This window comes from Lithobates pipiens, unplaced genomic scaffold, assembly GCF_037356315.1.
Source record: "Lithobates pipiens isolate NorthernLeopardFrog02 unplaced genomic scaffold, aLitPip1_a1.2 Scaffold_22, whole genome shotgun sequence".
Taxonomy (NCBI): Eukaryota; Metazoa; Chordata; class Amphibia; order Anura; family Ranidae; genus Lithobates; species Lithobates pipiens.
The window spans coordinates 335,197,059-335,214,372 of NW_027507784.1; the positions used below are offsets into that span (position 1 = coordinate 335,197,059).

Below are 17,314 nucleotides of genomic sequence, written 5' to 3' on the forward strand. Positions count from 1 at the left end.
TTGAGCATATTCATGTAGTAGAATGGCCCAGTCACAGTCCAGACCTCAATCCAATTAAGAATATGTGGCAAGATTTGAAAATGGCTGTTCACAGACGCTCTCCATCCAATCTGAGAGAGCTTGAGATATTTTGCAAAAGAAGAATGGGCAGAAACGTCTCTCTCTAGATGTGCAAAGCTGGTAGAGACATCCCCAAAAAGACTTGCAGCTGTAATTGCAGAGAAAGGGGGTTCTACAAAGTATTGACTCGGGGGGGGGGGGGGGGGCTGTACAAATGTCCCCCACACTTTTCATATATTTATTTGTATCATTTATCATTTTCCTTCCACATCACAATTATGTGCCACTTTGTGTTGGTCTATCACATAAAATCCCCATAAAATACATTTTTGTTTTTGGTTGTAACATGAGAAAATGTGAAACGTTTCACAGGGTATGAATACTTTTTAAAGGCACTGTATGTGGTGCAGGAAATGCAGTGATCCCTGTGCGTTTCACTCACCGCATTGCAGTCCCACTGTGTTTTAGATCCACTGCTGGTGTCAGTACAAAGTTAACAACACTCCAAACGGATCACAAACGCAGTGCAATTTTGCCTGCATCGGATTGCATAGTACAAAACAACAATGTGATACGGTTTGCGGTGCGGCTCCAAAAAAAGGTGCCTGCACTTCTTTGGTGCAATGTAGTGCGATTTGAGCCCATTCACAATGAATGGGCTCAAATTGCACCACACTGCATTGCATGTGAATTGCACAGGAATGCGGTTCCATAGTGTGAAGGGACTGAGTGACCAAAAGCCTAAGGCCGCGTACACACGCGGGGACTGTTCGCTCAACTTTGTCCGCTGAACAGTGTTTCGGCGGACAGTCCGCTCGTGTGTGGGCTTCAGCGGACAGTTTCAGCGGACAGTCTGACGAACAAAGTTTTTCGGAAATTCCGAAAAACTGTCCGCTGAAACTTGGTTTGAGCGGACAGTCCGCCCGTGTGTAGGCTTGTTCGTCAAACTAAGTCTCGCGCATGCTCAGAAAGAATTTACACGCCGAAGGTTGCATTGCAGTGTATAGGACGTCGTTTTCTAGTCCCGTCGTACGTGCCGTTCACGTCATCACGCACGGTTTCAGCGGACTGTTCGTTCGTCGTGTGTGGGCAAGTCCGTCCATGCTAATTTTGAGCGGACTGTCCGCTGAAACTGTTTGACGAACAAAGTTGAGCGAACAGTCCCCGCGTGTGTACGCGGCCTAACAAATAAACTATATATACCATATGTACAAAATAGGAAACAAAATAGGAAACGCAGATGAACAAGGTGAAGATGCAGGAAGCAGATGGGAAGGGGAAACCAGGACTGGGATCAGCCTCAAAGGGGAGCAGTTAAGAGGCAGCATGGGTGCAGGGCAGGAGCAAGATCAGGGTCAGGATCAGAATAAATGACGTAACAAATTTGGCAGCAAAGCAAATCACTGGAGCGAGAGGCACAAGTAGGGGAGGGTAGAAATACCCTCCCAGCAGCCAGCATCAGGTGGAAACTTATTACTGGGATCTGCTGGATGGATTACACCCGCTGGTGGACATTGGAATTACAAACCTCCACCCAGGGAACCACAGAGCTACCAGCAGGTGATCCAGGTGATGAGAAAGGGTGACCATTACACAGTGGTTCTAAACCTTTCCTGTTGTACACCACAAAATATAATTTTTTTTAATTTTTTTAATAATTTTTTTTTTTTTTCTGCCTCATTTTCTATTGCTGGTTCTAACTTTCCCGACACAAAAATAAAAAGCTTTAGCCAGAATTCCATCTTAATATAAATTCCTAAGGTTGATTTATTTTTACACGCAGGCTGGGCTATTCATTTTAAACAAATGTTTTTTGGCTCGGTGACAGTTATTTTTCTTAAGAAGTAAATCTTCTCCATAATCTGATTTACGATCGAATCTCTTATTTTATTTTATTATTATTATTATTATTTTTTTTTTTTTTTAAATGTGGCATTAAGCGAAGGAATGAGCCAAGTTTTGATTTTTTTCTTTTCCAAAGTTCAGCTTTGGAGGAATTCCAGTCCCCGGGAAGCCCGGCACGTTTCTGAAGAGGAATTTTCACGGCTGCATCGAGAACCTGTACTACAACGGAGTGAACGTTATCGATCTGGCCAAAAGACGCAAACCTCAGATCTACATTGTGGTAAGAGAGACGTTTGCCTGTTTTGCGATGATTGTGTAATTTGCTCTCCACTTCCTGCGAAAGTCTTTTTATCCGCTTGAGTTAGTGTGCATTGTGAGGGATCAGTTTAGCGTTGACCTGAAAGTAATTCTTGATAGGATTTCGCTGGGGCAATTTCTATCACAATGCTTAAAGCGGAAATAAAGTATCTTTTTTTTAATGTATTTTGTTTTTTAATTATGCAAATGATTTGAAAATGCCAGTTAAAAAGACAGCATGCATGCACTTGTTGGTTTTTTGCTTTATCCGTATTTTATATCATCCATACGCCATCTTGTAGAGTCGGCTCTAACTACTTTCTCAGTAGGACATGAAAAAGGTGGTGCTACCGTGCCATGAATATTAAAGCTGAACTAAATTCTCTCTCTCCATCAACTTGAACTATTTTTAATCCGTTTTTATTAAAAAGCTTATATTGCATTTATAGTTAGAGGATCAAAAGCCAGCAAAATACAAACAAGCAGACGCGGCCGCGGACCTTGCCAATCGGCTCGCGCGTAATGACGTCACAGATGTGGCTCCACCCAACGCGTTTCCCCATAATAGGTTCGAGACTCCTTTCCCAGTCGATGCCTATTATGGGGAGACGCATCGGGTGGAGCCACATCTGTGATGTCATTAAGCATGAGTCAACTGGTGAGGTCTGTGGGCACGGCCGCTGACTTTTGATCATCTAGCTGTGAGTTCAATATAAGCTGTTTAATAAAACGCGATTTTAACCACTTCCAGAACCACCCACCGCCATTATACGCTGGCGCGTTGACGTTGAATACCGTTGTTATGGCAGCAGATAGCTGGTATTTTTAAAAACAGCGGGCAGTCTGCTTTCGGATTAAAGTGGTCTCTGTGGTGGATTTGCCGCAAGATCACTTTTATTGGCGGTGGGAGAGGTGACCACCCCCCTTCCCGACGCGTTTAGGTCATCTCCGCCGCTTACCAAAGCCCTCGGTAGCGGCGGAGACGATTGGGTCCTTTGCCCTGTGAGGTATGGAGTCGAGTGAGAGAATGATGGCCCCCCCCGCTCTACTCCATATCATTGGATGTCGGAAGTGACATCAAACATCACTTCCGCCTAATGGTCTTAAAGAGGTGTTTCCGTTATAAAAAAAATAAAATAAAAGCCAGCAGCTACAAATACCGCAGCTGCTGACTTTTAATAATCGGACACTTACCTGTCCCAGGGTCCAGCGATTCGGGGGATTAAAGCCCCGTCTCCCCCGCTGCTTGGCAGCGCCAGCATTGTAACTGTGGGCACCCAGCTGTGGCTTCACAGCCGGGCACCCACTGTGCGGCCGTGATTGGCCGCTCAATCGTGACAGGTGACAGGTCCCAGATGATTGACAAGAGAGAAGGGGCAGAGCTGAGTCCTTCTTGCGCCAAAGGGAAGTGACGTCAGGAGCTCAGGCACTGAAGGAGGCAGCCTACGAGGGACCCCCTAACAACAGCCATTTAGAGGTGAGTAGATGCATTTTTTTTCTGGTGGAACACCACTTTAAAGGGGATTTCTTTTTTTATTATTGAAAAAAATATATATTTTTTATTTTTTATTGCATTTAAGTGTAAATGTGACAGCTGAGCTCTTTTTTTTACCCCAGATCTCACATTAAAGAGGTTCTGTCATGCTTTTATATTTACATTCCTTGTAATAGGAATAAAAGTTATCTAAACATTTTTTTTTTTTTTTTAAAAGGAACACTGTGAAAATCAATATTTAAAAAAAAAATAAATATATATATATTTTTTTTAAAGCACCCCGCTCCGCCGTGCTCACGCGCAGAAGTGAGCGCATAAGTAAGTTCTGCCCGCATATGAAAACGTTGTTCAAACCGCACATGTGAGGAATCACCGCAATCGTCAGAGCCCAGAGCAATAATTCTAGCAAAAGACCTCCTCTCTAACTCAAAACTGGTAACCTGTAGAGATTTTTAAACTTTGGCCATGGAGATTTTTAGGTGTCAAAGTTTGTCGTCATTCCACGAGTGGGCACAATATAGAAGCGTAATGTGTTGGGTATCAATTTACTCGGCGTAACATTATCTTTCACAATATGAAAAAATAAATAAAAAAATTGGGCTTACTTTACTGTTGTCTTATTTTTTAATCCCAAAATCTTTTTTTTCCAAAAAATGTGTCAAAGTGTCTAATTTGTCCTCCACAATGTCGCAGTCCCGATAAAAATCTCAGATCGCCACCATTACTAGTAAAATAATAATAATAATAATAAAAATGCCATAAATCTATCCCCTATTTTGTAGGCGCTATAACTTTTGCGAAAACTAATTAATATACGCTTATTGCGATTTTTTTTTTCCACTAAAAATATGTAGAAGAATACATATCAGCCTAAACTGAGAAAAAAAAGTTTTATGTTTTTTTAAAAATTGGGATATTTATTATAGCAAAAAGTCAAAGATATTATGTTTTTTTTTCCAAAATTGTCGCTCTTCTTTTGTTTATAGCGCAAAAAATAAAAACCTCAGAGGTGATCAAATGCCACCAAAAGAAAGCTCTATTTGTGGGGAAAAAAAGGACGTCAATTTTGTTTGGGTGCAATGTCACACGACCGTGCAATTGTCATTTAAAGCGACGCAGTACTGTATCGCAAAAAATGGCCTGGTCATTGAGCAGCCAAATCTTCCGGGACTGAAAAGTGACAATGTAAAAAAAAGAAAATAAATAAAAAAAAAATGTTATTTTTTTTTTTTAAAGTGCCTCCGTCCCCGCGGGCTTGAGCAGCATGCGTAAGTCGCGCCCGCAAATGTAAACGGTGTTCAAATCACACATGTGAGGTATTGCCTCGATCGCCAGAGTGAGAGCAATAATTCTAGCAAAAGACCTCCTGTAACTCTAACCTGGTAACCATTAAACATTTTTTAAAGTGTTACCTGTGGAGATTTTTAGATACCGCAGTTTGTCGCCATTCCACGTGCATGCGCAATTTCAAAGCGTGACATGTTAGGTATCTATTTACTCGACGTAACATCATCTGTCATATTATAAAAAACAAAATAAAACTGGGCTAACTATTTAGTTATTTTTTTAAATTCGTGAAATACCGTGTGACATAAAATATTAAAGAGGAAGTAAACCCTGATGGGTTTACTTCCTCTTTGATTCCCTGCAAAGGTAAAGCATAATGGACTACTATGCATCGCATCGCATCGCATAGTAGTCCATTATGTGTCACTTACCTGACACAGGAGCCAGCGATGTCACCGCTGTCCCCTGTAGTCCGGAGCCTCCATCTTCTTGGTGGGTCTCGCTGCTCCGGCGCTGTCATTCGCCGGAGCTGCGATGACGTCACTCCTGCGCATACGCACGGGAGCCGCCACTCGCGGCATCTTGCCGCTAACTGCGGCGCGCTCAGTGCGCCGCAGACAGCGGTGCCTGTATTTCGTCAAATATCTCCTAAGCCTATACGGTTTTCTTGGACCTACAGGCAAGCCTTAATCTAGGCTTACCTGTAGGTCAAAGTTGGTTGTAAGGGTTTACAACCACTTTAAAGCGATCGCCACTTTATTTTCTAGGGTCTCTGCTAATATTTATAAATCTGCCATATATATATAGATAGATAGATAGATATATATATATATATATATATATATATATATATATATATATATATATATATATATATATATATATATATATATATATATATATGTATATGTATATGTATATGTATGTATATATATATATATATATATATATATATATATATATATATATATATATATATATATATATATATATATATATATATATATATATATATATATATGTATGTATATGTGTATATAGTTTTATATATATATATATATATATATATAAATCTGCCAAATATATATATACAGATTTTAACTTGTAAGCAGCAAATGTCAGCAATGGGCTTAGGCATGAAAGGGTTGTTTACACTAAAATCTTTCTCCTCTTATGTTTTGCCGTCGTTTTGTGTTACATCTTAATTAAAAATAAATGTCCCTTGTGCTGGTAATGGTGTTACGCATGATCAGTTGCTAAAAAAACTATAAACCTAAAGAGTGTAGACTGCAGGCGAGGGGCCGCTACCAGCGATTCCATGGCTGCAATCAAGCGGCACTTTGCGGTGTCATTACATATAACAACATTGGATGTATGCATTATTATCTCCATCCAGAGTCAGCCTGAGGTGTAATTAGTGACAAGAAAACATTCTGCGCAAAACGATAACCTTAATATCAGTGATATCGCACATCCAGCAGCTCGTAATCTCCACGCGGCTTGGTACGGCTGCTGAAAAAAAAACTCATGATGACAAATAAATGATTTGGTTATCAGGGAGAATGAGACGCCTTTATAGAGAGGCGGTTGCTAAAAGAATAAAGATTGTCCATTATTCAAAGTAAATATTCAATGAGCTTAGCAGTGGCGGCCGGTGCTCCATTTTTTTGGTGGGGGCAAACCCCCAACCACCAGCCCTAAGCCCGCCAGCCCCCGCACTTACCCCATCCCAGGCAGCTCCCCCTGGCTTCTCCTCTCAGCCAATCCGGTCGCTACTCCTCCAGACCCGCTTCCTGTCCTGATTGGTAGAACTCGTGTGCCCTGCATGGATATTAGGGGCGGGGCACATAGAGGTTAGTGGGGGCGGAACTTATGGACGGGCCGCCGCTGGAGCTTAATAAATAAAGGAATACACCTTTCAATACAAATAACCAATCGTGTTTTTTTTTTCTTTTAATTATCCTGCCGTGATTGGACATTCACATCCTCACGAAGACTAAAGGCCGTTTCGGTAGACATGTGCACTGCTGAAAAATGTTCATTTTCTTTTCTTTAGTTTTTATGTTTTGTTTTTATTTTTTTGTCTCATTCGTTATGATTGCAATTCATAAATTCGTAAATTCTAAAATTTGATAATACACAGAAAAAACAAATCTGTTATGATCGCAATTCGTAAATTTTAAAATACGTAAACTCGAAAATTTGAAAATACAAAAAAAAAATGAAAAAAAAAAAAAATCTGTTATGATTGCAATTCGTAGCTTCGAAATTTCGTAGATTCGATAATTCGTAAATTCTAAAATTCGTAAATTCTAAAATTTGAAAATACAAAGAGAAAGAAAAAAAAATCTGTTATGATCACAATTCATAGATTTTTTTTAAAATTCGTAAATTCGAAAAAAAAAAGAAAGACAAAAACAAAGACGAAAATTTGAAAATTCTAAATCGTGACTAACTAATTAATAATAACTAAATAATAAATTATAGGTATTGGAATTTCCTTTCAAAATTGGCTATTAGTGAACGTAAGGAATACAAATGTATCCAAAGTTACGACTTATCTGTAATGATGAATTTGTTACGTTCACTAACAGCCAAATTCTAAACAAATAGAACAGGACAAATTAATAATAAATAATGATTATAAAAAAGTTTTTTATTATTATTATCGTTGTGTATATGTATTATTATTAATTTGTTACATTCCATTTGTTTAGATACGGCATTCGTTATTTCAGATACTTCGTATCTTCGTAAATTCGTAGATTCGAAAATTTGAAAGTCTGAAAATATGAAAATCTGAATATTCGAAAATACGAAAAAAAAAAAGAAAGGAAATTCGAAAGAACGAAAAGAACAAAAATTCTAAATATTAACTAACTAATAATAACTAACTTTTAAATTATATGTATTGGAATTTTCTTTCAAATTTGGCTGTTAGTGAACGTAACGACTACAAACTTATCCAAAGTTACGACTTATCTGTAATAATGAAATAACTACGAATTATCCGAAAATAACGAATGTTGTATCTAAACAAATGGAACATAACAACTTAATAATAATACATAACAATAATAATAATAAAAACTTTTTTATAATTATTATTTATTATTAATTTGTTCCGTTCCATTTGTTTAGAACTTGTCTGTTAGTGAACGTAATGAATACAAATTTATTTGAAGTTACGACTGATCTGTAATAATGAATTTGTTACGTTCACTAACAGCTAAATTCTAAACAAATGGAACAGAACAAATTAATAATAAATAATGAAAATAAAACGTTTTTATTATTATTTTTATTAATATTATTGTTATGTATTATTATCAATTTGTTACGTTCCATTTGTTTAGATGTGGCATTCGTTATTTCGGATAATTTGTATCTTCGGATAAATCCGTATTGGTTACATTCACTAACAGCCAAATTTGAAATGCCCACACCTATAATTTAATAGTTAGTTATTATTAGTTAGTTCATATTTTGTAAATTCGAAAATTTGAAAGTCTGAAAATACGAAAATCAGAAAATTCGAAAATACGAAAAAAAAAAGACAGACAATTTCGAAAGAATGAAAATTCTAAATATTAACTAACTAACTAATAATAACTAACTGTTAAATTATAGGTATTGGAATTTTCTTTGAAATTTGGCTGTTAGTGAACGTAACGAATGCAAATTCATCCGAAGTTACGACTGATCTGTAATAATGAATTTGTTACGTTCACTAACAGCCAAATTCCAAACAAATGGAACAAAACAAAATAATAATAAATAATGATTATAAAAAGTTTGTATTATTATTATTATTTTTAATTTGTTACATTCCATTTGTTTAGATGCGGCATTCGTTATTTCGGATAATTTGTATCTTCGGATAAATTCATATTTGTTACTTTCACTAACAGTCACTAACAGAATAAATTCAAATTTGAATAGAATAGATTAGAATAGAAATTAATAGAGTAGAAAAGATTATAAAATAAGAAAAGAATAGAATAGAAAAAAAAAACAATAGAATAGAACTGGGGTCTCCACCAAACTCCATACCAGACCCCTATCCGAGCACGCAGCCCGGCCGGTCAGGAAAGGGGGTGGGGACGAGCGAGCGCCCCCCCCCCCCTAGCCGTACCAGGCCGCGTGCCCTCAACATGGGGGGTGCCTTGGGAAAGGGGGGACCGTGCAGCCCCCCCACCCCAAAGCACCTTTTCCCCATGTTGATGAGGACAAGGGCCTCTTCCCGACAACCCTGGCCGTTGGTTGTCGGGGTCTGCGGGCGGGGGGCTTATCTGAATCAGGGAGCCCCCTTTATTAAGGGGCCCCCGGTTTCCCCCCCACCCCACCCTATGTGAATGAGTATGGGGTACAATGTACCCCTACCCATTCACCTGTGAAAAAAATGTACAAAAAAACACAACACACAAGGGTTAAAATAGTTTATTGCACAGCTCTGGGGGTCTTCCGTCTTCGGGGGTCTTCTCGCCGGACTCCTCCGCTATCTTCTGCTAGCTCTTTTGCTAGCGGAGGAGCCTGGCTTTCTTCTTCGTCGCCGGCCTCTTCTTCCGACTTCGGCGGGTCTTGTCCCCCTCTTCGGTTCTTCTTGCCGGGCCACCGCTTCCTCTTCCAGCTCTTTTACTAGCGGTGGCCCGGTCTTCTGTCGCCGTCACCGTCGCCGCCTTCCGTTCTTCTTCTTCTGGACTCTGGGACTGTGACATCGTAAGGGGGTGGGGTCACCATGTGACATCAACCGGTGACCCCGCCCCTTGTCCCTATATAAGTCGCTGCGCACCGCGCCCCTGGCATTGCGGCCGGAGAGAGCGTTGAGTCAACATCTCCAGAAGAAGAAAGGCGGCGGCGTCAGAAGACCGGGCCACCGCTAGTAAAAGAGCTGGAAGAAGAAGCGGTGGCCCGGCAAGAAGAACCGAAGAGGGGGACAAGACCCCCGAAGTCGGAAGAAGAGGGCCTGGTATTGGCGGGAATCCAATTTGGATCCCCGCACCAGTGCCAACCCGGCCAGCGATGCTTGTCGCTTATCGGGAAAGGAAAATAAACATTTTTCCTTTCCCGATGCGAGCCAGCTCGGCGCTGGCTGCCGCGACGGAGCTCGTAGGGTGTCAATCTCGCTGCTAGAAGCGGCGAGATTGACACAAAATCACGGTCACCTACTGTATACAATAGAATAGAATAAAATAGGAAAAAATATAGCCGTCTTCCGAAAATGAATTTGGAATATAATAAATTCAAATTTCGAATTCAAATTTGATTGGATTTTTTCGAATTTGGTCAAATTGAATTTATTTTTCACCGAATTCTGAGAATTCTAATCTAATTCGAAAACGAATAAAGGAAACAAAATCCGAAAACAAATTTAACAAATTTAACGAAAGAAATCTATTTAAATAACCAATCGAAACGAAACCCATTTTTTCATTCTGTACATGTCTACATTGGAAGGCGTGTAGTGTGAACTGTCCCTTAAAGGGCAACTAAACTCGCTCACTATGTCTAATCCTTTAGCGAAAATGTTTTTCTATATTTATTGTGTTTATCGCTCTTTGAAGGTTTGCTTAGAAAACAACGAATTCCCCCCTCATATTTGCCCCCCCAGGTAAATAATTTGTATGCTGTATACTATGTGCGCATTTGTTAAAAAATTTTTAGTGGCTTCCTGATTTATGGCCTTGGCCAAAATTATGTCATACCTCCCAGGATTATTCAGGGGGAGGGGCTTTCTCATCTAAGAACACCCTCCTGCCTGCATGCCTGAGCTAAGAGCAGATGGATTCCAGGAGTTAAATGCTAAACGAATCATCCGCCTTTACTCAAGATGGCTGAGTCTAGAAATGCTTGGGGTGGGGGGGGGCATTTCTCAACAAAATAAAGCATGGAGACGTGGATGGGTGGTTGCTCTGAATATTAAAAATGAATTAGCATTTTTGGTATGTGGTGCTCAGTTTGCTTCCACTTTAACCACTTAAGAACCTGGCCTATTTTTTAAACTTGGTGTTTACAAGTTAAAATCATTTATTTTTTGCTAGAAAATGACTTAGAACCCCCCAAACATTATATATATTTTTTTCAAACACCCTGGAGAATAAAATGGTTGCAATACTTTCTGTCACACCGTATCTGCACAGCCGTCTTACAAGTTAAATTTTTCTGGAAAAAACACACTTTTTTTAATTAAAAATAAGAAGCCAATTTTTTTTTTATACTGTGAAAAAGAATGTGACGCCGAGTAAATTGATACCCAACATGTCACAATTCAAAACTGCGCCCACTGGTGGAATGGCACTTTGGCACTTAAAAATTTCCATTGGCGACATTTCAAAATTTATACAGGTTACCAGTTTTGAGTTAAGCCTCGTACACACGATCGGATTTTCCAACGGGAATTGTTCGATGACAGGCTGTTGGCGGAAAATCTGACCGTGCGTGCGCTCCATCGGACTATTGTTGTCGGATTTTCCACAGACAAATGTTGGATGGCAGGTTTTAGAATTTTCAGCGGACGAATGTGTGTGCGGATTTTCCGAGTCCGTCGGAAAAAAGTCCAAATTACAAACACGCATGCTCGGAAGCAAGGAGGAGCCGGAAGTGGTCGGTCTTGTAAACTAGCGTTCGTAATGGAGAATTACCATTGGTGACGCGGCAAATTATGAAATCTGGAAATGCAGCGCACAATTCTCTTCTTCTTTAATGGGATAATAATGAAGCTGCTTTGCTGGTGATACTGATGGAGTTATTGCAAACTAGTTTTCAAAGGCTTTTTTTCTTCTAGTGATATCAAGAATAATATTATTATGCTTGTTATTTTTTTGTTGCAAGTTACCACAACACCATTATCCCGTCGTTTTAAAGATCAGAGATACAACTATGTTGGTGTCCCTTGTTAATTTTACATTGTATTTTTTTTTATGTAACTGCCGACTCCCAAACTGTCATTTGAAGTAAAACACATAGCCAAGTATTATTCTACACATTTTCTTTTATTGTGCATTAAAAAAATAAAATAAATAAAATTAGACATGCTATCTGCCAATAGAACTTAACCAAAAAGTGCATTCTATGCATCCAAAAATATAGAAAATATACCAAATCAAATCATTATTATTCAACCAAAAAATAAAATAAAAGCCTCATGCATGTGTCCTGCTTCTTAAAGCGGGGTTCCACCCTAAAGTGGAACTTCCACTCATCGGAACCCTCCCCCCTTCCGGTGTCACATTTGTCACCTTTCAGGGGGGAGGGGGGTGCAGATACCTGTCTAAGACAGGTATTTGCACCCACTTCCGGGCATAGACACCCACGGGAGTCTATGCTTCTTTCTGTCCCACCACACTGTCTGCTGAAACACACATGGGTCCCAGAGACAGCGCGGACCATTCCCATTGCGCTGCACGACTTGCGCATGTGCAGTAAGGAACCGGAAAGTGAAGCTGCAATGCTTCACTTCCTGATTCCCTCACCGAGAATGGGGGCAGCAGCAGCTGAGAGCTCGATTGGCCTCGGCTGCCGACATCGCTGGACCCTGGGACAGGTGAGTGTCCATTTTTTAAAAGTTAGCAGCTGTAGTATGCATTTAATATTTTTTTTGTAGGTGGAATCCCTCTTTAATATAGGGGGTCAGCAATGCCAAGAGTTGGTGAAAGCAGGGGTCCGTCATCCAGAGATAATTCTGAAAATCATCTGGATTATTCTTCTGGAGCTCCCACAGCAAAAGCATATGACATAACTAGTCATCATTAATAAAGCAAACAATTTTTGGCCCAAGAAATCCTCCTCCTCCTGTTCCTGGACTGGACTTGGGTCCAAGCAATAATTTCAGGGCCGATAATAAATAACACGTTATCTCTTCCAATTCCGCAACATGTCTGGTTTAAGAACGGCCGTTCAGAAACGAACTGAAAAGCGCAAAATTAAAAGCGTGAAATGAAAAGCGCGAATCAACACTCACCAAACTTCTACTAACATGAAACTAGCAGAAGGAGCCCAAAGGGTGGCACTAAAGAGCTGAAAAACCACATAGTGCGTCACTACGTTTGTGTTTGTTGGCCGACAATTCCTTGCCGTTTGTATGCATGACAAAATCCAGGCACACGCCTTCAGACAAAAGTCAGAGGTTTGGTCTGCGGAAAATCCGATCGTGTGTATGAGGCTTTACAGAGGAGGTCTAGTGTTAGAATTATTGCTCTCGCTCTAGCGATCGCGGTGATACCTCACATGTGTGGCTTGAACACCATTTACACATGTGGGCGCGACTTACGCGTGCGTTTTCGCTTCTGCGCGTGAGGCCGGCGGGACGGGGTACTTTCAAATTATTTTTTTCATTATTTATTTGACTTTGTATTTTTTAATTTTACACTGTCCGTTTAAAACCTTTTTATTTTATTTTTTTGGGTCACTTTTATTCCTATTACAAGGAATGTAAACATCCCATGTCATAGAAAAAAAAAAGGATGACAGGACCTCTTAAATGTGAGATCCGGGGTCAAAAAGACCTCAGATCTCGCATTTAGACGTAAATGCAATGACATTTTTTTTTTTTAAAAAGCCTTTTTTTTTCAATAAAAAAAAAAAAAAATCCTCTTAGGGTATTGACGTCGCTTCCGTCATCCTATGGTATGGAGCCGAGTGGGGGCCATTTTTACCCTCACTCGACTTCCAGCCTCAGAGGATCGTCTCCACCTCTACCGAGGGCTCCGGTAAGCAGCAGAGATGACCACAACGTGGCGGGAGAGGGGCACCTCTCCCGCTGCCGATAAAAGTGATCTTGTGGCGAATCCGCAGCTGAGACCACTTTTATCTGAAAGTATTTTTAGAAATACCGGGGTTATGGCAGCTATCTATATTTAGCATCAAAATACCGGTGTATACCGATTAGCGGACGGTCGGTAAGTGGTTAACAATGTTTCAGTACTTATGGCGTGCACCAACATTGTTGAATAACATGCTGTACCCGTCACATCTTGTTCTTGTCTTATTTATTTTTTTAAACACAATGGAAAAAGTCCATTACCATCAACTTAAAAGCAGCGGAATCCATTTATTGTCCATGCAGCTCCCTGTGTGCTCAGATAATGGCACTTTTATAAAAGAGAAAATATGTTAATGTATCTTTCATAAAAATACCACAAATCCCAAAATGAATACATTGATGTAAGCAGTTTGCACGTTCAATATGTAGCATATTTGTGTGTAGCATATTGTTTTCTTCGTTGTTGACAAAAGAATGCACTATAAAAAATAGAATTTTTGCATATTTATTGTGTTTACCGGTTTTCGAAGGTTTGCTTAGCAAACAGCGAATTCCCCCATAGTATTTGCCCCCCCATGTAATAATTTGTACGCTAAGCACTATTGTGCAAATTTGTTACATAGAGGTTGATTTACTAAAGGCAAATAGACTGTGCACTTTCCAAGAGCAGTTTTTCCAAACCCAGTGGCAGCTGTTTTTTTTTGCGCAAACGAACTGAAAAATTCTGAAAAATACTGAAACATAATCAGCAATTGCAGCCACTGTGCCCATCATATGCAGCCACTGTGCCCATCATATGCAGCCAACTGTGCCCATCATATGCAGCCAGTATCTCCATCACATGCAGCCAACAGTGCCATCAAATGCAGCCACTGTGCCCATCATATGCAGCCACTGTCCCCATTATATGCAGCCAATTGTGCCCAGCAAATGCAGCCAACTGTGCCCATCATATGCAGTCACTCTGCCCATCATATGCAGCCAACTGTGCCTTTCATATGCGGCCAACTGTGCTCATCGTATGCAGCCACTGTGCCCATCGTATGCAGCCAACTGTGCCCATCGTATGCAGCCAACTGTGCCCATCATATGCAGCCAACTGTGCCCATCATATGCAGCCACTGTCCCCATCATATGCAGCCACTGTCCCCATCATATGCAGCCAACTGTGCCCAGCAAATTCTGCCAACTGTGCCCAGCAAATTCCGCCAACTGTGCCCAGCAAATTCTGCCAACTGTGCCCAACATATGCTGCCAACTGTGCCCATCATATGCTGCCAACTGTTCCCATCATATTTAGCCACTCTGCCCTCATATACAGCCAACTGTGCCCATCATATGCAGCCAACTGTCCCCATCAGATGCAGCCAACTGTGCCCAAAATATACAGCCAACTGTCCCCATCATATGCAGCCACTGTCCCAATCATATGCAGCCACTGTGCCCATCATATGCAGCCACTGTCCCCATCATATGCAGCCAACAGTGCCATCAAATGCAGCCACTGTGCCCATCATATGCATCCAACTGTGCCCATCATATGCATCCAACTGTGCCCATAATATACTGCCACTGTGCCCATCATATGCATTCACTCTGCCCATCATATGCAGCCAACTGTGCCTATCATATGCAGCCACTGTGCCCATCATATGCAACCAACTGTGCCCAGAAAATGCAACCAACTGTGCCCAGAAAATGCAACCAACTGTTCCCATCATAAGCAGCCACTTCTCCCATCAAATGCTGCCAACTGTGCCCATCATATGCAGCCACTGTGCCCATCATATGAAGCCAATGTCCCCATCATATGCAGCCAATTGTGCCCAGCAAATGCAGCCAACTGTGCCCATCATATGCAGCCACTGTGCCCATCATATGCAGCCACTGTCCCAATCAAATGCAGCCACTGTCCCCATCATATGCAGCCACTGTCCCCATCATATGCAGCCAATTGTGCCCAGCAAATGCAGCCAACTGTGCCCATCATATGCAGCCAACTGTACCCATCAGATGCAGCCAGCTATGCCCATAATATGCAGCCAACTGTCCGCATCATATGCAGCCACTTTCCCCATCATATGCAGCCACTGTCCCCATCATATGCAGCCACTGTCCCCATCATATGCAGCCAACAGTGCCATCAAATGCAGCCACTGTGCCCATCATATGCAGCCACTGTCCCCATCATATGCAGCCACTGTCCCCATCATATGCAGCCAACTGTGCCCATCATATGCTGCCACTGTGTCCATCATATTCAGTCACTCTGCCCATCATATGCAGCCACTGTGCCCATCATATGCAGCCATTGTGCCCATCATATGCAGCCAACTGTGCCCAGAAAATGCAACCAACTGTGCCCATCATATGCATCCACTCTGTCCATCATATGCAGCCACTGTCCCCATCATATGCAGCCACTGTCCTCATCATATGCAGCCACCTGTGCCCAGAAAATGCAGCCACCTGTGCCCATCATAGGCAGCCACTCCTCCCATCAAATGCTGCCAACTGTGCCCATCATATGCAGCCACTGTGCCCATCAAATGCAGCCACTGTGCCCATCAAATGCAGCCACTGTCCCAATCAAATGCAGCCACTGTCCCCATCATATGCAGCTACTGTGCCCATCATATGCAGCCACTGTGCCCATCATATGCAGCCAACAGTGCCATCAAATGCAGCCACTGTGCCCATCATATGCAGCCAACTGTGCCCATCATATGCAGCCACTGTGCCCATCATATGCAGCCAAATGTGCCCATCAAATGCTGCCAACTGTGCCCATCTTAGGCAGCCACTGTCCCCATCATATTCAGCCATTGTCCTCATCATATGCAGCCACCTGTGCCCATAAAATGCAGCAAACTGTGCCCACCATAGGCAGCCACTCCTCCCATCAAATGCTGCCAACTGTGCCCATCATATGCAACCACTGTGCCCATCATATACAGCCACTGTGCCCATCATATGCAGCCAACTGTGCCCAGCAAATGCAGTCACTGTGCCCAGCAAATGCAGTCACTGTGCCCATCATATGCAGCCAACTGTGCCCATCATATGCAGCCAACTGTGCCCATCGTATGCAGCCAACTGTGCCCATCATATGCAGCCACTCTGCCCATCATATGCAGCCACTGTGCCCATCATAGGCAGCCACTGTCCCCATCATATGATGCCAACTGTGCCCATCATATTTAGCCACTCTGCCCTCATATACAGCCAACTGTGCCCATCATACAGTATGCAGCCAACTGTGCCCATCAGATGCAGCCAACTGTGCCCATAATATGCAGCCACTGTCCCCATCATATGCAGCCACTGTGCCCAGCAAATGCAGCCAACTGTGCCCAGCAAATGCATCCAACTGTGCCCATAATATGCAGCCACTGTGCCCAGAAAATTCAGCCACTGTGCCCATCATATGCAGACAACTGTGCCCATCATATGCAGCCACTGTCCCAATCAAATGCAGCCACTGTCCCCATCATATGCAGCCACTGTCCCCATCATATGCAGCCAATTGTGCCCAGCAAATGCAGCCAACTGTGCCCATCATATGCAGC

The 17,314-nt window shown here is 41.7% G+C and overlaps 1 protein-coding gene across 1 annotated transcript in view; it reads left to right on the top strand.

Annotated features, from left to right (window-relative positions):
* LOC143925079 (contactin-associated protein-like 5) overlaps positions 1-17,314 on the top strand; it is a 591,832-nt gene that overhangs the window by 185,707 nt on the left and 388,811 nt on the right. The window contains exon 5 of the mRNA XM_077449666.1: positions 2,042-2,185. Coding sequence (XP_077305792.1) covers positions 2,042-2,185 — 144 coding nt within the window. The remainder of the gene's footprint in view (positions 1-2,041; positions 2,186-17,314) is intronic.